The sequence below is a fragment of the Spermophilus citellus genome (genome assembly GCF_964194105.1).
Source record: "Spermophilus citellus genome assembly, chromosome: 17".
Classification (NCBI taxonomy): Eukaryota; Metazoa; Chordata; class Mammalia; order Rodentia; family Sciuridae; genus Spermophilus; species Spermophilus citellus.
The window spans coordinates 53,153,870-53,174,711 of record NC_138199.1 but is presented as its reverse complement, the minus strand read 5'-3'; the positions used below and the strand labels follow the sequence as shown (position 1 = coordinate 53,174,711).

The window sequence follows — 20,842 nt, the reverse complement described above, 5'->3', positions numbered from 1 at the left end:
TAGAATAAATATAACTTTATTCTTTATCCAGTAGATCTCAGTGGAAAGTCCAACAGTAACAGGTGCGCCAGTGGGCTCCGGGGGATGGAACCCCAGACCTGGGGCCAGGAGGGCAGGGCAGAGCCAGCTCCCCCAGCCCAGAGGTGCAGGGGTAAGGGAAGGGAACCCCCCCATACACCCGTCCTGCGGGAAAAGAAGGGGGCATGGGTGTGGGGCAAGCCAGGATTGGGGGATAGGCCAGGGAAATGGAGGAACTCAGGCTAAGTGTGTCAGCCCATCAACTCTGTGTGTGTGTGTGTGTGTGTGTGTGTGTGTGTGTGTGTGTCCAGGGACCTCTTGGGGTGCTGGTGGCTGTGAGGCTGGGGGCAGAGGCAGCTCAGAACCCCTGGCTGGCCCCTTCACAGTGGGGCTGGGGGCTCGGATGATTTGGGCCCTGACAGGCAGAGACATTGTAGAGAAGCACTCTACATGTCCCCAGGGACCCCAGTCCTTCCCCTACCCCACTTGTCATTGAGTGGAGGCAGATGCCAAAGGCCAGGACCCCTCCTTCCAAGGGTTACCCGAAACTGTCCACACCCAGTGGTTAGGAAGAGGGAGGAAGGGGCTGGCTGCCCCCCCAACACAGAGGGGAAGACAGGCCACGGAAAGTTAGTACTTCACAGTATTAAAGAGAAAACTGAAGAGGAGAAGGCTGAGGAGGAGGGCTGGAGGGACAGGGACACAGAGGGAGAGCAGGAGCCCTTCTGAGCCACTTCCCTCCCCCAGGACCCACCCACCTCCAGCTCTGGATCCAGCTCCCCCCAATACACAGCACAAATTCCTTCAGTATAAATGTGCTTAAAATGAAAATTCTTATTAAAAAAATCAAAACAAAAAAATTAAAAACAAAACCAGCGAGAATTAATACCTGGGTGTTGGTATGGCAGGGTATATACAGGGGGAACCCCCCACCCCGGCCACCCCTTTGTCACCAACCGAGGCGGGGGGAGGTTCCCCAACCGGGGAGCAATGGCTTGAGTTTGGAGGATGGGGAGCCAGGTCCCGGCGTTGCTGGTGATGAAGATGTGGCGAGGCGGGCAGGGCTGTCTTGACAAACGCAAGGTCCAGGCCCAGTCCTCGCTTGGCTCACTGCCTGGCCCCCGACGTCAGCCCAGGCTGCAGAAGAGGGCAGTCCATCGCGGGCCCAGGCCTTTGTCCAGAGAGTTGCTGCCTCCTCCCTCCTGTCCCCTGGGAAGGTCCCCAGTTCTGTCTGGGAGGCCGGTGGGGGCAGGGCTGGCAGGGTTGCGTGGTTGGTAGGAGGCAGAGAAAGCCAGGGCACGGGCCAGGGCTGTGTCCAAGTGGCGCAGTGGTCACGGCGAGTGGGTGGCTGGGCTGCTTCTGTTGGAGCTGGGGCTGAGGCTGGGGCTACAGCTGCCTGGCGGGGGGGCCAAGCCACCCCCGTCCCGCCCCCCGCCCCCCGACTGTCCGCTCAGAGTGTCCAAGCCCTCCGAATTCTCCAGCATTTCCTGGATGAGAGGTGGCATGGAGCCTGGGATCTCCATCTTCAGCGTGATCACTCGCTCGGCCCCTGCAGGAAAGGAAGGTGGAGGTCAATATGCCCCACCCTGGCCAACAAGGGTGGGAGGGCCATGGGAGGCGGGAGGACAATACAGAATGTAGGCACCCACCACACACTGTACTTGGGACTTAGTTATTTGACATGTACCAGCTTTCCTAGACCCCATGTCCAGGGGCTTGTGGCAATGGGGCAAAGTGGTACCAAGTTTGGGCTCCAGGGTCAGACTGCCTACCTGGGTTTGACATTGGGCCTGCTGATTATCCACTCCCACCTCCAGACCTATCACCATCCCCACTCCTCAGATGGGAAACTGAGGTCCAGAGCTGCTAGTTTCTGGCTCATGGACAACACCCACGGGTCTGGTTCCAGAGCCGTGCCCTGAACTACCATGCAAAGGCATCTGGCTAGAGACCTTTCGGGGAACTGTAGCTTAGACAGGGACAGGGACAGGGACAGGGACAGGTGGATCCAGATGAGCAGCACATTGTCTGGGCAGGGTGAGCTGTTGCCAGCTAAGCTGTTGGGGGCCAGACCCTGGGCATGAACAGTAGGTCCCAGGCTAGGTGGAGGGGGCCACACCCTTCTAGGTCAGGGAGCCTCACCTTTGGCGCTGATGCTTCGCAGGTCTGTGATCTTCATCAGCATCTTGGGGAACATGTGGGGACGGCTGGGCCTCCGTTTCCGCACATAGACCTTCAGCGCCTCCAGCAGTGGTTCCTGCAGCATGTCTACCCTGTCAGGCTGCTCCAGGTCCTGCCGGTCTGAGAAGCACAGATGCCCTCAACTAGCACACAACTGCATTCCCAGTATCGGCCACTGGGGGGCATGTCTGAACAGGCCACAGTTAGGGCAGCCCAGAGGGTACCTCAGACCTCCCCACAAGACAGGGGGTCTCTGAGCGCCCAGTGGGAACAGAGGCCCTTAAATGTAAGCAAAGAGGAGTTAGGACCAGAGTTACCAAAGCCCTCCCTACCAGCCCCTTTTGTGGGTCTGGGACCCCTAAACAGGCAGCGCCACTGTCAAGCAGAGGGAGGATTCCCAGCAGGCTCCCAATCCCACCAGGCACGATGCTGCAGAAATCACCACACGATGGTGACAGCAACCAACAGGAACCGGGTCTTACTGCAGGCATGCTCTGCCTTATTGAAAACCACGTTAACCCCACCTCGACTTCATGAGGTAGACCGACTGTTATTGACCCCATTTGACAGAAACAGAGGCTCTGAAGCAGGCTTGGAAAAGCTCAACAACCAAAAGTTAAAATTTAAAAATAAACATTAAAAAGTCAGTAACCTGCTCAAGGTCACACAGCTGCCCAGGACTTGAACCTGGGCAGACTGACCCTCCAGTCCTCATTCTTGAACTCCCTAGAAGAAATAGGGCTTCAGGGTTCAGGCCCTTGACACTGCTGTCTTGCTGCCCCTCAAGGCCTCAGTGTCCCTCTCTCAGAGGGACATGGCAGATGATGTCTGAGTTTTCTGCAAAGGCTCCAAGGCCTGCACTCCCACCCTGGACCTGGCCCCCACACTCGGGCCCCTGCCCACCTCCACAGATGAGGCAGATGGCACTGAGCAGCCCAGTCTCAGCATCATCCATCTCCAGGGGCAGCAGCTGGTTGGCAAAGGCAAAGACCAGGTCGGTGAGGGGGCCGAAGCCAGCGTTGTGCATCTGGGTCCGGTTCAGGGTCAGCCCATCGGAGAAGGTCATTGTGTCCTGTTCGGGCGTGTACCGCGTGCAGATCCGTAGGATCTGGGTGCAGAGAGGCACAAGTTCAGGGACTCAAGCTCCATCTACCCCTGGCACACAGAACCAGCATTCCCCAGAGGACCACCTGGCAGGCAGCCAGAGCAGTGCTGACAGAATTTTTCTACAATGATGGAAAGCTTCTCTCTGCACCATCCTGCACAGTAGCCACCAGACCTATGCGGCTACTGAGTATGGAACTGGCCTGAGTCTAATTGTAATTAATTTAAATTTAAATAGCCACACAGAGCAAGTGGCTACTGTATTGGGCAGTGCAAATCTAGGTCATCTTGCCTCCACAGAGAATCAGAGGGACACAAATTTCCAGGAGACAAGGAACTAGGAAGATCTGTGTCCACAGTTCACAGGACAAGGCTCAGTCGAGGTGTCCTGACTTGAACCAGGTGTACCCTGATGGTGCCTTCCACATCTGGGCATGGAGATGGGTGGCTGCGCATGGACAGCACGCTCTCTGCCTACCACCCACTAGCCTCACCAAATCCCAGGTGCCTCACCCTGGACGTGTCTGAAAGGGAACAGGTGGACTGAGCCCTTGTCAGGGATGACAGGGAGAAGAGTCCTCTTCCCAGCCTCGGTTTGGGCAGTTCCCACTACCACCTCCTGCATTCTAACCACAGCTCAGTCCACCCTGTCAGCCTCAAGTGCCTTGCGGTCCCCTGAATCCAGAATGGTCTCCCAGCAGCAGGCCTTTTTTGCTCCTGGGAAGGGGAAGTCCTCTTACCTGTCCCTTCTATCAACTTCTAGAGGGCGCTCCTTTCAGATATCTTCCCTGGTGGCCAGGGAGTCACAACCCTCTCTGATGGGGAGGACACAGCCTCCCCTTCCCTCTGGGCAGCACTTAGCAATTTTGTATCCTCTATTTACTCATTGTGGTTCTCAAGAGAGGGTACAGTGGTGTGTCCACCTCGGGCTCCCGATACAGCTCAAGGATTGGCCAGATGGGTGTAGGTGAATCTTACTATGAGCAAGGTGACTGGGTGAATGCATACACACTAGCTGCTGAGTGGCTGTGTGGACAGATGCACAGGCAAATGAGTGGGCGGGTGGACACATGGGGGAGGAAAGGTGGATATTTGGGTGGTGGGCATTTGGACAGGTCAATTCAATATGGACATTCAGAAGAGCAACTATTCAGCTGAGAGGATATCCCCCAAGAACAGGGCAGTGCCCAGGACAGTGGGGGGCAGACCCTCACCAGGATGTCCAGGCAGGCAGCCTTGAGGAGGGTGATCTGGTCGGCAATGGTGAGGGTGGTAAAACCGGGCAGCTGCTTGGCAAACTCCACAGTCTTAATGATGCACTTGGTGGAGAGTTCACTGAACTTGTCCCAGAGGTCAATGTCCAGAGACACACGCTGTTCTGAGCTGTTGTTCTGGGAGAGGGAGGAGAGTAAGGGCCTCCTTAGGGCACCCATGCTCAGCCTGGCTCCCTGACCTGCCCTCCAGCCAGCCTCCACTTCCTGAGAGCTCCTTGGAGGCAGTGGCAGCAGAGGGGAGAAGGGAGATAAGGAGATCCGGCCAGGCTCCAGGCCAGGGCCAGGCGTGAGGGGGAAAGCATACCAGAAGGGACATCCTGCAGGGCGCTCCCCACCCCCAATTCCAGGGTGCACGTACCGTGGTATATTTGCCCAGCTGGCAGAGGGCAGGGAAGGTTTCCTGGTGCGCTTTGCGCACCTTCTCAATGAGCTCCCCGACCTCCGGCGTCAAGGTGTAGCTCTCGGAGCACTCGGGCTTGGGCGCCTCTTTCTTCTTCTTGTTTCGGTCGTTCCTCACAGCTGTGGAGGGCAAGGGGCAGCTTAGAGAGCTGTTGTTGCAGCGGCCACCGCAGGTCTAGCACTTCCCACCATACAGAGCTGCTGAGGTCACCCTGGCTGTCACGAACACACAGACACGCGATGCACACTCGGACAGGAAAGGCATCCCCTACGCTCTAGCCCTTATCTTGCCCCATGACCACAGCTATGCCCCCACCCATCCCCACACACACCCCACAGCCAGCCAGTGACACGCTGTCCTTCCAAGCACCCCCTTCAGCCTACACTCGGGAGTGAGAGCAGGGCTGGGACCCGCAGGACACATCTTCCTCCTCTGTACCTTGCTTGCAGGCGTCCCCCTAAGAAGGACCTTCCTGGGCACCCAGCCTCCGGGCAGTCTCCCTGAAGATCCCTAGTACTAACAGGCTCAGAGTAGCTCCTTGAGCAGGTGGGGAGTACTAGGGCTCCCCAGCCTCTGAGTGGGGGGCTAGGCGGGTGAATCTCTCGGTCCATTAGCTGGGGAACTGACAAATCACCGGGGGCGCTGAGCCGCACACACCACTCGGCTTTAAAGAAGCGATGGGGTCGTTACCAGCCGATTATCCCAGACACACAATCACTCACAGGACCGGTGGTGGTGGCTGCTGACGAGGGAGGAAGGGAGGGTGGGGGTGGGGGCCCAGGAAGGGGGCAGCAGTAGGGGGAGCTGGCATAATTTGGAGATCACTCATGTCGATTCTGCAAATTCAATAAAGTGCAGGGGAGAGGAGGGAGAGGGAGAGGGAGAGTGGGGGGATAATTTGGGAAGAGAAAATTGCAGCTGTGACAAGACGTTTATCATTCGGAAGCTTTAATTCTATTGAAATGGCAGCTGCTCAGCTCCGGGGCACAGAGCAGCCAGGGAAGGAGGGAGCGATGGGGAGCTGTCAGTGGGAGGGAGAGGGGGTCCCCATACTGGTCCTTCAGCAGTGAAAAAGTGAAAAGAGCGGAAGGTGGCCAGAGGGAGGAGGAGGAGGTGACAGCCCTTCTACGATGGTCTCAGGCTTGCAGGTCCCAAGTTGTCACCCACTCTACAGCAGGGAGCACCACTTCCTAAGCTAAAAACCAAGCATGCCCAGCCTCCTGAGGCAGGAGATAGCAGGATACTCCAGGTCCCCTCTGTTCCTGTCTAGGGCTCCTGGTGCATCAGTCAGAACCACCTCATCCCTTAACCCCCACTCCACTTCCCTCCTTACTACCCTCCCCACAAAGGGCTAGGGGGTCCTGCGCTCCCTCCCCCACTCCATCCCCCAAGGCTCAAGCTCCATAGCAACGGCCACGCAGACAAGGAGGCGTCTGTCAGCGTCATTTATCTCTGACATCATCAATCACCGGTCACCACGGCAACACCCATGATTCAACACAAGAGGGTCTCCCTGTCCAGCCTTCCCCTCCCTCCCTCCTTTGGGCCTCAGCTGAGCCCAAACTGGAAACCCCTGTTCCTTTGGGATCTGAGAAGCTCTAATTCTCTTCCAACTCCAGGTCCCAGGCTTACCTAGACAATGGCTTCGGATCCTTGTACCAGCTCCCACTCCATACAGAAATACCAACCTAGCACCTCCCAGAGTTCGGGCCCCTCCCAAAAATGCATAATCAGGTATGCCTCTGAGCATAACCACTAAGCAGGGCCTGGGAGAAAGCTATCCTGGGAGCAGATACACATGCACGAATGTACAAATACCACAGTCGGATGTGCAAATGGAATAGTTATATGCACACTGGGCTTGAGCACTGACCCACACTTGGACACACAGCCAGCTGGCACCACAAACAGACTCTTGCAGCTATACACAAACCATTCTTAACCACGAGCCTGCATGCCATAGCACGCATGTCTACGCATGTGCACACACATCCACACGGCCCTGCTCCACTGGCCTTCAAGAGCACCTTGGCCCCACCTGGGGTGGGGCTTGGCCCCTAGCCCTGTGGCACTCACACTCCTTGGACATGCCCACTTCGAAGCACTTCTGCAGCCGGCAGTACTGGCAGCGGTTCCGGGTCACCTTGTTGATGATGCAGTTCTTGTCCCGGTGACACGTGTACACCATGTTCTTCTGGATACTGCGGCGGAAGAAGCCCTGGGTATGGAGGGCAGGGAGTCAGGTCATCCACACCCTCAGTGGGAGCAGTGCCCAGCATGGAGTCTCAGTTTGGGGAAGACTGCCAGCAGCTGCTGCCCCCAAGCCTTTGCCCATTGAGCCTTGAGCAGGGCAGAAAAGGTGGGTAGATGATTCACCTAGGAGAAGGAGACTCCTCAGGAGAATCCCAGGACCCGCCTCAATCCTGCAGCGTGGGCAGGAGTCTTCTCCCAACCTACACCCACATAAACGACTCCTCCCTTGAGGGGACAGGACCTCAAGGCTGCTGATGAGTCAGGAATAGGAACACATGGGCCTGGATGGGAAAGAGGGAGAGATTTGGAACCCACAGCTCAGCATTCAGAACACAGAAAGAGATGAGAAGAAGGAAGAAGCCAAGAAGATGAGAAGAGAAGCACACACTCATAATCACACAGACTTGGGAGAAGACAGCGAGACAGGTTCACTAACCAGACCAATACACATGTTCACCCAGATAGACAGACAGTCAGACTAGGTAGGAAGAAGCCAGGAACAATCAGACAGGACAAGAAGACACACACAGTCTGAGGCCTGGCTTTGCTGTTGACCTGAGTCTCATACCTGGGGACAGCTACTCTAGGCTGTGACCCAGAGTCAAACATAGCCCCGAAGCTGTGCAGTTTGTAAGCCCTACTTCTGGAAGAAGAACCCAGTACGAGACTCACAGGGAGAGGAGCTGCTGGGAAGGTATAGCTACATCTAACCTGGAGTCTAAGGTATGGGTGGGGCCAGCCAGACATGAGGAGCCCACACCACAGACTGGGTGCCTGAAGGGAAGGCCAAGGCAGGGTGCCTGCTCCCAAATGCCTTCTGCCCGGCTGCCATGGTGAGGTTCAGACAGGGCCGCCGGGGGCAGGCCTCCTGGGTCCCCAGCCAAGAGCCTGTCGGCAGCCAGATCACCATGGCAACCTGGGCAGCGGTGGCAGAACAATGTTTGCCCTGCCAGCAGGAGGATGGATTTGGGGAAAGCAGCTCAGGCAGGAGGGCACCACTGGTTTCAGGGAGCCCTGGCATCAAGGAGGAGGATCTACTACAGGTGTCCCCTACACCTCCACTGCTGCTATCAAGTCTCAAGAGCAACATCTTTGGGGACATCCCATTTATCTAATCAAGACTGCCCTTCCCCATGACTCCTTCAACTCACCTTGCAGCCCTCACAGGCGCTGACCCCATAGTGGTAGCCTGAGGATTTGTCTTGACAGACAAAGCAGGGCTTGTAGATGCGAGGCAGAGGGGGTGGCGAGGGAGGGCTGGGCACTATCTCTTCGGAACTGCTGCTCTGGGTCTCAATGGCTAGAAGAGAGGAGAGCAGAGAGCAGTTAGAGACCTTGCCCCACCCTGCCTCCTGGTCCCATCCAGGAGCCTATGCTCACCATTGCAGCAGGATTCAAAGCCTGGGGCAGGGACAGTCTCAGGAAAGCTGGCACGCTCAGCCTTCCCCTGAGGAAGGAGGCTGCCATGACACCTCTATTTCCCCCATCACTCCTGACTACTTTTCCAGGACCCCACCTTTGACACCAGAAAGATCAGATTATAAATCATCAGATTTGTGTGTGTGTGTGTGTGTGTGTGTGTGTGTGTGTATGGCTGTGCTTGTGGGGTGGGGAGCAGGAATCAGCCCAGTTCCAAAGCTGAGGGCTCCAGGCATCTTGGCTTGGTTTCCCCAGAGGTAGGAAGGAGTTAAGGCCTGATGAGGGAGGGAGAGAAGAGGACATAAGCTGGGGGCAGAGGAAACTGGGGTCAACAGGATATTCAAAGCCGGCCACTCCCTCAGCCCCCTCAGCTTCCGCTCCCCCCTCCACCCCTTCTGCCAGCAACCACAGCCCCTCCTCCACCCAAACAATCCCCTGGCCAGGGACTCAAGGCAGGGTGTGCAAAGAAGAATCACAAATATTGGGGTAGAGCAAGCTAGGCCTCCTAAAGGTATTTAGGGAGATCCCTTGAAGACAGGAAAAAAGTCCCTATGGCCCCAGGAACCCATCACTCTGGGTGCCCGATGTCTGGGGGGAAGCATCATGACAAAGGGGGTCTGTTCCCATCAATGCTCTGTCTGTCTGGCCTCAATACTATGTCCGGGTTACTACCCCCTCTCCTTCTGTTATTCGGCTCCAAGAGGGCAGCCAGGAGGGGTGACCCAGCCAGCATGGGCAGTCCCCACTGGCCAAATCTCCCTAGTGCCTGGCTCCATGCCCATCACCCCAGGCCAAACAGGATTGGCCTGGGTGGGGGATGTCTATGTCTAGAGCCTGGGCAACTGGGGATGCAGTGTGCTGGATAAGAACTACAACAGAGGTAATCCTCGATCCCCAAGGGGCCATCCAGCATCCTCCTGAGGCCTGCAACATCCACTTCTTTGGGGCCAAAGATGAGTAAGGATGCTTCCCTAGGGACATGTTTCTGCACACACCCCAATCAAGCTCCACTCTACACTCTAGCATATAAGAAACTGGCATTTAAAGTACCCCCAGCTCCTGGTCCAAGTACCTTACAGACATGAGTCCTATGGCCCCAAAGTCCAGGAACAGAGAAAGGACGTGTGGGGACAAGGGGGCTGCGGCACCCTCCCCCCTTACCTGCAAACATACCAGGGGATGCCAGGCAGTTGATGACAGGGAACCAGGCGAACAACCTTGGCAGGCTTTCCTGGCTCTTAGTAAGGCCTGGGCACCACTTTGCTGGTCAGCCCAGCTGACCAGTACTGCTGTAGCCCATGTTCTCCTTCCTGCCCAGAGAGCAACCTGCAGTGAAGGGACTACCTATGCCTACACCCCCAGCCTTCTGCTCTTCACCCCAACACCAAACTGTCCTGGCCTGTTTTTCCCCCCATCTCATTCTCCCCAAGCCAGACAAGCAAATCAGACAGGCAGGGAGGCCAAAGAACAGCTGCTGGGGTGGAGGGAGGGTTGGGGGGCCTGGGTGAGGCCAGGAGGCAGAGGGGTGAGCAACAAAGGAGCTCTTTGTTGTGCTAACTTTTTCCAAGATGTAAAAGCAGTAACAATAGACAATCCGGACTGGGGGGGGGGCATCAAGGACAAGGAGGTGGGGGGGCTGTGGCCTAGAATCCTGGTCAGCATTCCAACAGGCAGGGGAAGAAAGCTTTGACCTCCCCTCCCCTTCTAACCCATCCTTTGCCCTAAGCCCGCCCTCTAAAATGAACCAGACTGGAGGAGGAGAGAACTGAGGGAGCTCTGGGGTACAGATAGGAAGGGGGAGCAGAGGAAGGCACAGGATACCAGGATGAGGAGCAGCCAGTCAGGGACACACCAGAGGGGCAAAGGCTCATGGAAATTTGAAGCTAAGGCAAAGTCCAGGGGTTGTTTATAGAGCTGAAAAAAAATGTGCTTTTTACAATTTACCCAGGGCTGGGGCTACAGTTTGGGCTGGGTGAAGCCCCTTTCAGCCATCCCACAGCAACTTGGTTGGCTACCTTTTAGGCTGCAATACAGTCTAGCTACACCCCCACCCCAACATATCCCCACCTGTCACACAGATAACCCAGCTCAAGGTTTCCTGCTCTGCCCTTTGAACCCAGAGCCTGGGGCACAGTCCCCACCTCCCCAGGCTTCCAACCAGCAAGGCAGGAGGGACAAGGCAGAGGTGTGGGGACTCCAGGCTCCCTCTGCTTCTGCACGAATTAGAGCACAGCTATAATTCTGCACACTAGAGGGAGGGGGAAAGATACCACCCAGGAGGGACTACCCTGGCCCCTCCCTGCAGGCCTCCCTTCCGAGAGGCCCCAGCCCACAAATCTCTCCTCTTCCTGAATCAGGACTAAAGCAGAAGAAGGACCACACCTTCTCAGCTCAAAGTTCCAGCGCCCAGTAGAGGGCTGGAACCGGCCCAGGAAGCCCGGCGTCCCCTCCAGCCACTGCTGCCAGGGTGCCCCTCCCCAGTTCCCCCTCCTGGGGGAACACTCGGAGTCCCCACGCCCCTGAGCCGCCCCAGAGCCTTTCGCAGGCTCGCGCAAGGGGCTGGTTTCCTGGAGGAGATCAGCAGGAAATCAGCCGGGCCCCTGGCCAGCGGCTCCCCTCCCAATCCAGCTGGCGCCCTCTCTTCCACAGCTCCCTTCCACAAACCCTGGGGAGAATTGGGGAGGGGGCAAAGGACCCTCTCGCAACTGCCCAGCCTACACCGGGGAAGAGGGTGGGGGTGGCTCTGGGTGTAGCACAGCCAGCCAACCAGGGAAAGAAAGCCCTGAGCCCAGCGGGCCGCTCGATAAGCATCTCTCCCCTCCCCCACTACGGGCATCCACGTGCTTCACATTCTTGGACGTCTGGGAGCGGGCGGAGGCGTGAGCTGCGGAGATTGGTGGGGGACAGATGGGGCGCCACATCCTATGCACCCCTTGTCTAGGGCACAGAAATGGGGGCTGCAGAGAGGGAGGCAAGGTCTTCAGGTCCCTGCAGGATCCAGTAGGTCTCCTCCCACACAAACCTGCTCTTTTCCACCCTTGGTGGAGGCAAGGCATGAGTGGAGAATTCTCCATGAGGGGGCTGGAAAATGACTCCAGTCCCCAGAGAGCCTCACCATACCAAGGGGTGACATTGGTCCTATGCACTCTAGACAGGGTCTAGTGGCCACCACAACTCCAGGTTCTTCCTGCATGCCTCAGAGCAAACTCATACCCCATGGCTGCCATATACACACCCCACGCTGACTAGGGGAACTGGAACCCAGGCCTCTAGCTCAAACCCACTCCAGGCTGAGTATGAAGCAGGTCTCCACTTCCTCATATCCAGTGGTTGGGGGAAGCAGCCTCACCAAACTGGCCACATGTAGGACTCTGCAAACCTCCTCCCTTCTAGTTCTGGGCCAGGTAGAGCTGAGCTGTCCCCAAGGGCTAAGGAAGAGACAGGGGCTGAAGCCCAAGGGCTCAGATTCCCAGATCCCCAGTGCTCTAGAGAAGGCAGTGAAAGGGATGGGCCTGGCAGCCCTGCCCCAGTTATCCCTGTGGAGGGTGTGCATGTAAAGAGGGGACTTTTTCCTCCACTGCTGGGATAATGGAAAGGGTTCTAATGTCACCTCTTTCACCTCTCTTTTTCCAAAGCCAGTGGTTATCACTCACCCCTCCCTCCTGGTCTGCAGCCTCACAGCTGATTCAGCCCCAGAGGCAAAGGTCAGGGGGCAGGACAATAGGAAAGACTGGTGTAGAGGAGTCTCTGGGAGGGCAGAGGTGGGCTATCTGTCCACCTCAGGTCTCTTCCTGAAGCAAGAGGGGCTACGGGTGGGTGGGTAAGTCCTTTGCCATTTAATCTTTCTAATCTGCCAGATCCCCAGAGACCCCCTCCATTCCTCCCTGGCAGGCAAGAGAGTGGCAGCAGGTCTAAGAAGGTGGGAGAACCTCCTGGGAAGAGCTGAGTACAGATGGATAGGGTAAGAAATCTGAGTCACCTAACAATAACCCCCCAAGCGCCTGTTCTTGCCCACCTCACAGATGGGCATGAATACACCCAGGTGTTCACCCTGGCATACACAAACCCCTCCCTCTCCAGCCTAAACCCTGACTGGAGAAGGTACTCAACTGCCAGGACATCAGGGTTCTCATCAGTGCCCCTCTTAGGGACAGCAAAAGACACCTGGCCCTATTTCCTAGACTAACAAAAGGATTTGGTGGCCAGTCGGGTTAGGAGAGAATAATATACTCCTCATTTCCAGAACAGCCCCAGACCCACAAAGACAAACTCAACCCAGATTAGGACTAGAGGAAGGAGGATTATTCCCAACAGAGCAGCCTCTTCCTTCCATTCCTGGAGAAAGAATCCTTTGCGATGCTAGCCAGTGTCTGGGGCCAAGACACCTCCAGATGAACCAGATACCCCTCCCTAAGATTGGTCCCTACCTAAGGGTTGGGTCAGGACTGTAGACTAGGATCTGGTGAAGTTGCCCCTTCTGCCACACCCCACTCACTGGAAGCACCAAAGACGGAGCACTCTCCTGATACCCACTCTAATGACACAAGAGTGGGGGCTAGGGTCAGCAGATGTGCATGGGAGGGGGCTCTCCCCCAGGCTTTAGCAGGGGTGGGATCTGGGGAGATAGCCCCTCCCCCTGGGATCAGACAAGCTCACAGGAGCACCTTTATCCCACCCTCCAGCCTGCTGGTAAGCTATGGGATTCCAAACAAGAAGATATAAACTGGGGGCAAGAGGCTGGGCTTCAAGTCCCCTGGAAGAAGTGCAAGAGAGGTGAATGAATGCTTCCTTGAAAGGAGGAACCCTCAAAGTTCCTCAGCCCGGTTATAACAGAAACAGCACCCCAGGGTTACTGGGGACAATTGTCCAGCTAGGGCACTCAAGTGGAAGTGAGCTAAGGGAAAGTGAAGGGGAGGGACAAGACCCCTACCGCGCCCAGGCACATCCCCGGGGAGAAGTGGAAGCCCCACCACCACCCACACCTCCTACAATAGCAGAGCGGAGGCCGGTACATACAGTGGTTTGAGCCATTCCAAAGCGGAGTCCGGAGCGGAGTGGAGTAGGGACCGGGGGCGGGGAGCCCCTTCTCCGGCAGCAAACAGGCTCGATTCTGGTTATAAAAATCCACCACTAGGAAGGGGTTAGGGGTGGGGGCAAGCCCCCCCACTTCCACACTCTCGTACATCTTCCCCCTTGAAAACAAGAGGTCCAGGTGGGGAAGTCCTGCGTGCCGCCCCCTCACTCAGCCTGCCGCGCCATCCGAGCAGAGGCCGGGGACAAGGAATACGTCCCCTTGCCCCGACTGGCGACCCGGGCAGCGGGGGTGCCCTTGTCCTTATGTGCCAACGTCTAAGTCCGCCCGTCTCTCCACCAGTCCCTCCACCAGTCCCAGGTGGAAAGCGGGAAGTTGCGTGTGCAGACTGGGGTCCCTGGGAGGGGACGCTCAGTGGAGGCCAGGGAACTCGGCGGCTTCACCTCGAGGGGGCTCCCATCTCAAGTCTCCGGTGTCCGAGGAAGAGTCCGACGGCTCCCGAAGTCCACAGGCGGGAGGCGGATTCGGTAAGGAGCAGGCGGGGTGGGGGGGTCTCCGAGCACTTCCTCCAACGCTCCGGGACTCCCGGGCTTCTCCTGGGCGAGGATTCCGGGTGGGGGTGGGAACCCCGAGCGGCCCCGCCTCCGCCAGGCCGGGCCGCGGGCGGCTAGATGGGTCTCCCGTGTGTGCGCCGCGGCCCCCCCAGCCCCCGCCCCGGGCGACAGCCCCCTCCCTCCGGTCCCACCCCCTCTCCTCTGCCCCGCCCCGATCAGGCACCGCCCCTGGCTTAACCCTTTGGGGGCGGGTCTGACTGTAGATGACGAAACACAGGGAGACGAGTGAAGAGCGAGTGGGGAGATCCTCGAAGGGGAAGAAGAGGGGAAGGAAGAGAAAAACGAACCAAAGGAGGAGTACACCGAGTACAGACGGAGGCAGGGTACGGGAAAGAAGGGGTGCGGGCGGAAGAGGGGCGGGCGTCTTACCCATCCCAGTTCCGGCTCCCAGCCTCCCCCCCACCCAGCTTTGGTCAATCCCGGGGCAGGCGCTGCGGAGACCGGGGAGGTGGGGTGGTCCCGTGTCCTCCCCTTAACACACACCCCCACCCAGCCCCGGCCTCATTTGCCTAATGCAATGCGGCTGAACTCTCGCTGAACTCGCCTAGCGGCGCCTCACCTCCAAGTGACCCACCCACCGCTGCCCGTGACCCACCCACCGCTGCCCGTGACATCACCCGCAGGGTTCGCCCGCCGGTCCCCTGCCCGGCCCGACCCGGCCAGCTCTTCCAGACACGCAGAGAATGGCCGAAGGTGGGGCTGGGCCGTGGTGCCTGTGGCCAAGCATTAGAGCCACGAACGCAGCGTGCCTAGTGTCCCGGTTGTGACATTGTGCAACTTGGGTACTGTGTCTGAATGAGACACCCGGCTTGTGTCACTGTCTGTGACATCATGTGTGACTCGGGCCACCAGCCCGCCCGCCGGAACCCAACGCGGCAGCGCAGTACTGTTGGCACAAACACAAACAGAGGGGGTTCTCCTCCCTACTCTGCGTGCTTCCGGTGAGCAAAGCCCCGCCCAGGGTGTCTCCCAGCTAAGGAACTAGGATTCACAGCCAAATGGTCCAGCCCTGGAGAGATAAAAGGAGGGTCTGGTGTCTTCCAGCTGACCACTTCCTCCCGGAAGCCCTCAGGATGCCTAGGATGTCTGTTTCTTTGAAAGAAGGACCTTGGTTGGGTAGGTCCTTAGAAAAAGGGGATGCCCCTGGAGGAGGGGTATCCCATTACCCTGCTCTGTAAAAAGGAGATGAATTTACATAAAACAGAAGGTTATTCTTCTAGAAGCCAGGTGCTTTACATGTTGTCACTTAATTCTCACAGCAACTGCAAGAGGCTTTAAAAATAAACAGTTTGGGTTGGAGATGTGGCTTAATGGTAGAGCATTTCCTAGCTGCATGAGACTGGTTCGATCCCCAATACCACCAAGAAAAGAAACTGAAATCTCAGCAAGAGTAGGCGAGTCCTGCAAGATCACACTACTAATATAATGGGTAAAGATGCAAGTTTCTGTCACCAGAGCACATGCTTTCACCAAAGCAACTCAATATGAACTGTATTTTCTAAGTGTCTTTTATAAAGTGGATATCCTGAAGACCTTCTGGAGTAACATCTACTAATTATATGTACATATGTGTGTGTATGTGTGTGTGTGTATATATATATATATATATATATATATATATAGAGAGAGAGAGAGAGAGAGAGAGAGAGAGAGAAAGTATTATGTCACAAGTATAGTGTGCTCTGAAAGAAAGGTGTCAAGGTCAGGGAAAAATTCAAAGCAGAGACATTTTAGAAATTCAGAAATCAGGGAAAGAGCAGGAAGGAGTACAGTTCCAATAAAAGAGCCTGTGCAAAGGTCCTGGAGGTAAAGAAGTTGATGATTCATTCAAGGAACTGACAGAAGACAGGATGGATGCAGATGAAATTCAAGAGGAAAAAGAGGCATCAGACCAGGCTGGAAAGTGGGCTAAGACCAGACTATGTAGGTTTCAATAAGGCTTTTGGATTTTATCCTAAATGCAAGGAGAAGTCATAAAAAGATTACAAGCAAAGAAGCAAGACCTGAAGAAATTCATACTGTGTGAAGAATGAATTAGAGTGGGGTTGGTAAAGTGCTTGCCCAGCATGCACAAGGCCCTGGGTTCAATCCCTGGCACCACCAAAAAGAATGGATTAAAAAAGGATGGCAAGAATGACCATTTAGAAGCTACTGCAGGAGTCCAGGCTAAGGCAAAGGTAGCTTAGCATAAGAAACTGGCAGTGGTGAGGGACAGAGAAAGGTGAATTCACAAGATATTTTAAAGGAAGAACCAATGGGGGTGGGGTGGAGTGGGAAAGGGTATCTGGTATAGCTTACACAATAGCTAAGTTCCTGAGACAGCACTATAGAGAAGTCCTTCTGCTACTGGGCAGATAGATGGGTTTGGGGCTCAGCACTGAAGGTCAAGGTTGCAGAAGGAATACTGGGGGCTGGGATAGGTATGCAAGTCTTGGCAGTGAATGAGGCTGCTGGAGAAGAGGACAGAGTACTTCTGTGCCCTTGGTATCTTTCCGTCCAATGATGTAGCTCTTTGGCACCAGTTATGTGCTAGGCTGTATGCTCACAGCTGCAAAGTGGTAAGGGATCTGACACTGTCCCTTCTGGTCAGGGCAAGATCTCCCAAATGATTATAGCTCACTGTAGGAAAGGGAGAAGTAACTGGTAAGGAGATGAGTGTTGTAAGAAAGAAAAAACTAAGGAGCCACAGGCATTCAAAGGAGGGAGGGGGGGAGAGGGTGGCAAGGAAAGGAGAACATCTGTGAAGATTTTGGGGAAGAGGCAGCATTCAAGATGTTCCTTGAAGGATGGATAGGATTTCCAGAGCTAGAAAAGAAAAGCTGGGGCGAGGTGCCTGTTCTGGGCAACTGCAAGGTCATGCAGCAGGTCAAGGCAGAACACAGTATCCTGGGGCAGTAGGAGAAGAGGAGAAAAGGAAGGCTCTGGGCAACAGCAGGGTGTGGAAACTTGGACCCCATCCTCCTCTGCTTCATTCTCCCAGCTCCAGCTCCTCCAGGGCTTTGTGCTTAGCAAACCCAGAGCAAGAGTGGGCTGAACCAGCTCCCACTTGTGGTAAGCAGTGTGACTTCCCTTCTGTCCCCACCTTCAACTAGAGGGGACATTAAACAGATCATGAGGCCTGATGCCAGATCTGAATACAGGGTGGCCATCTCCCAAGACAATGCCCAGCTCCACCCTGCCCCTTGTTATCACTGTTCTTGAAGGCATTTGAAACTCACAGAAGCTATCACCAGCAAGTGGGTCATTGTGGCCTCACAGCAACTAGTCCAGCCAGGGACAAACTAGGAGTCTTTCTTCAAGAAGGACAAAACAGACTCAGAGAGAGGTTAGGTGACCTGCCCAAGGCCACACAGGAAGAACTATATTTTAGGACTTCTGCCCTTGGGGGAAGATAAGGGTAGAGGGGTGTCAGGTCACCTTCAGGAAGAGGAAGACCTCTATTTGATATAGCCAAAGCTGAATGACCTCCAGTCTATCCTGGCCATGGAGGAGAAGAAGGTACCACTCCAGCATGACTTGGAGAAGGTACTACTTCCTCTTTCCACAGATACTACCCCTCACAGGGCTGTCAGGTCCTGTACTAGCACATCCACATGGGCACATATCCCTTGGCATGAGGTGGACACAATGCCTCAGAACCTGACTCCCCTAAGAGAAAGAGAGGCTTCCTTCCACGAGCCTCTACTGCCATTCCATGAAGGGACCTGCACTGAGAGAGCCTGTGCTTTATCCATGCTGGAAGATTAAAGGTGAAGGATCCCATTTTCATTCAGACAACTCCCTTTCCCAAGGGCTCTCAGTTGACTCTGCATTTTGGACCCCCAGAAAAGGCATTGCTAGGCAGCATCCCCTCCCCCTGATCTGAGAGTGGGAAGAAGGGAGGGAGGATGCACAGACTGCAAAGGAGAGGAAGTAGAAAAGAGGAAGGCATAGCCCCCTCCACTGTGCCTCAGGTCCAGGCTTACCCAAACCCTGGGGACACTCCCCAGTCTCTGTGGACACACAGCAAACTCCTAGATGGAAAATCTGGAGCCACGCTTTCAGGCTCCCATCCCTGGCTCCTCTGTTGACTGCTTTGAACTTCCCTGCACCCACCCCACAAATTGAAACAAAATAAGAATAATAGGAACTGTGGCTTTTACATGCTGTTCCTTCAGTGTCTGTCTGAAGATGGGGGGAGGGTACCCACTGAGCTCTGCAAACTCTTGTGGGCTGCAGCGGGCAGACTGGAGGTAGGGATGGGTGTGAACAGATTGTAGCCACAACTTCCAGGACAGGATGGAGATCGGCTGGCATCTTATCTCCCCTTTCCTCCAGCCTTCAGAATCCAAAACAGAGAAGAGGGGGTGTGGCTTGGTGCCTTCCTTACACCCCCCCCCCGTGGGGGTGGGGCAGGAAAGCTAAAGCAGAGACAGGGCCTCAGCTATAGGACAACAGGAGGGAGTATCAACATTGGCACAGAATTCCCTCCAGGCTCTCCATCCAGGAAGTGTCTCCCCCACACCTGCCTATCTGGATGGTGGGAAACAGCCCCGCTTTACAGTCCTCCAGATTGGGTTCTGCCATACCTTAAGTTTTAACTTGTGTAAATGGGAGTAAATTCCCTCTCCCAAGATTGTAGGGATTAAGATTTGTAAAACCCAGATAAAGTTCCTGACCCACAGCCTCCTTTTCTCTCCAGCTCCCACCTACAAACAACGAAGGTCCAATGGCATAGGGTCATGTGCCACACACAGCTGAATACAATACCTTGACAATCTTGCCTAACTCAGTCCTCTGAGGTAGGTTCTGGTAATATCCCTGTTTTATAAATGAGGAAACATGTTCTGAGAGGTAATCACACATAGTATGTCCAAGTTTTGACTGGCGAGCTCCAATGCCCACTCCATGGCCCCCAGTCAGACCCCTTGGCCCATGGAATTCCCAGGGTAAGCAACAAAAAAGGAAGATTAGTTCTCCCTTTCAGCTGAGCAGAGCCATGACACAAGCATAAGAAAGAGACCCTCTCCTCCCAAACACAACAGTGGAAAGATCACTTCCCCCTTAAGCACACAAGCTATGCCATAAATCATGTCCCGCCCTGAACCCTGGCATATAAACAAGCTAGCCAACACCCCCTCTGGAGCACTGGATTTGATTCTCCCCAAACACACTCAACTCTGGAACTCTCTCACCAAATACACACTAGCCATTAATTCCCTTCTTGTTTGTTTTTTGGTGCTGGTGATCCAACCCATGGCCTTGTGCATGAAAGGCAAGCACTCTACCAACTGAGCTATAGCCTCAGCCCCTTAATTTCCTTCTTAACACAAAAAATCAAGCTTGACCTTCACCCCTAAAACCCTCCATAATACACACAGCATCCCAAACCTCCACAGTAAACACCAGTCCTCAGAGGCCAAGCACAAAGGGGAGAGGAAGGTCTCATACTCTCTTGGGGGCCTTCCACCTGGCTCCCTGGGAGGATGCAGCAGGCATTAGGATAATGCCCACCTTTCCCCGCAGTGAACCAGAGAGGAGTTCTGTCTTTCCACAGGCCACTTGGTTTCTGAAGGGCACACCCAGAACACCTAAGGTGCTGCCTCCACCCCACCTGGGTAGAGAGCTGAAAGGGGTTGGAGGAACCATCCCAACACCTTTGCTCAGTGGGGAACAAGAAAAGGCAGCATCCTCAGTGAGTTTTCCTCAGAGGACCAGAGTACACCATTGCTCCCTTCAGGAATGGAAGGCCACCAATCTCATCTCTCCCAGAACATCCTGATCCCCATCATCAGCCCCAAGGGGCAAGCTAAGCTGCCTCCATCTCCAAGACAGACATGTGACATCTTTATCAGTCCTGCTTCCCCACCCAGAGCTGAAGAGCTCTGATCACCAGGCTCCTCCACCCCTATAGGAGAAGGAAAGAGATGCCTTCAAACCCAAAGCCATGCCTCTGATCTCAGAAAAGGAAGCTCAGAAGCTGGGGGTCTAAATAGGAAGAGAAATTGTTGTTGTTTACTAGGAGTGGGGGAGGAGCTGGGAAACTAACAGGCTCACAGAGGAGGGGACAGGAAGGGGGCATTGCTTAACTTGGGTGGAGAAAGCCAAAGGCCACATTTGCCCGAAATGTGGGTACCCCACCCTGGGGGTAGAAGGTTACCAGGGTAGGAATCCCTCCCCACCCACCTCTAAGAAAGAGGAAGAAGCTTGCAACACTCAGGGGAGGGCAAAGCATTTGCTCTGTCTGGCAGAGAATGGGCAAGGACAAGGACTAGGCCCTAGCCCCCACCTCCAACTCTCCAGTGAATATAGGCCCCAGGTAGGGCTATGTTCCCATCACCTGGGGAAGGAAAAGCTATCCACAGGCACCAGGTTGCAGGATCCCAACTCCTCTACTCCTTAAAAATCCCACCATGACAAGAAGCGGATGTTCTTCCAGCTGCAATGACCTGAGATTGGACTATTAATCCTGCTCCCTTCAAATGTAGCAAATATTCCACATAGATGCACCTACCCAATCCCCAGCAACCCTGAACCCCAGAGGCTGTCCTCCTCCTGTCACCAACAC

General features: G+C 55.3%; 1 protein-coding gene across 4 annotated transcripts in view; it reads right to left on the bottom strand.

Annotated features, from left to right (window-relative positions):
- Positions 1-20,842, bottom strand: part of RARA (retinoic acid receptor alpha) — a 35,351-nt gene continuing 14,509 nt past the window's right edge. Inside the window, exons 1-8 of one of the 4 annotated variants that reach the window (XM_081270659.1) lie at positions 13,666-14,459; positions 8,382-8,530; positions 7,054-7,195; positions 4,936-5,096; positions 4,518-4,694; positions 3,103-3,307; positions 2,161-2,319; positions 1-1,567 (exon numbers count right to left, since the gene is read on the bottom strand). In XM_081270659.1, coding sequence (XP_081126785.1) covers positions 1,350-1,567; positions 2,161-2,319; positions 3,103-3,307; positions 4,518-4,694; positions 4,936-5,096; positions 7,054-7,195; positions 8,382-8,530; positions 13,666-13,834 — 1,380 coding nt within the window. In that variant the 5' untranslated portion in view covers positions 13,835-14,459 and the 3' untranslated portion in view covers positions 1-1,349. Of the gene's footprint in view, positions 1,568-2,160; positions 2,320-3,102; positions 3,308-4,517; positions 4,695-4,935; positions 5,097-7,053; positions 7,196-7,353; positions 7,496-8,381; positions 8,531-13,665; positions 14,460-20,842 lie in introns of those variants that run through there. The other 3 variants (XM_081270658.1, XM_081270661.1, XM_081270660.1) reach the window with 3 other exon arrangements.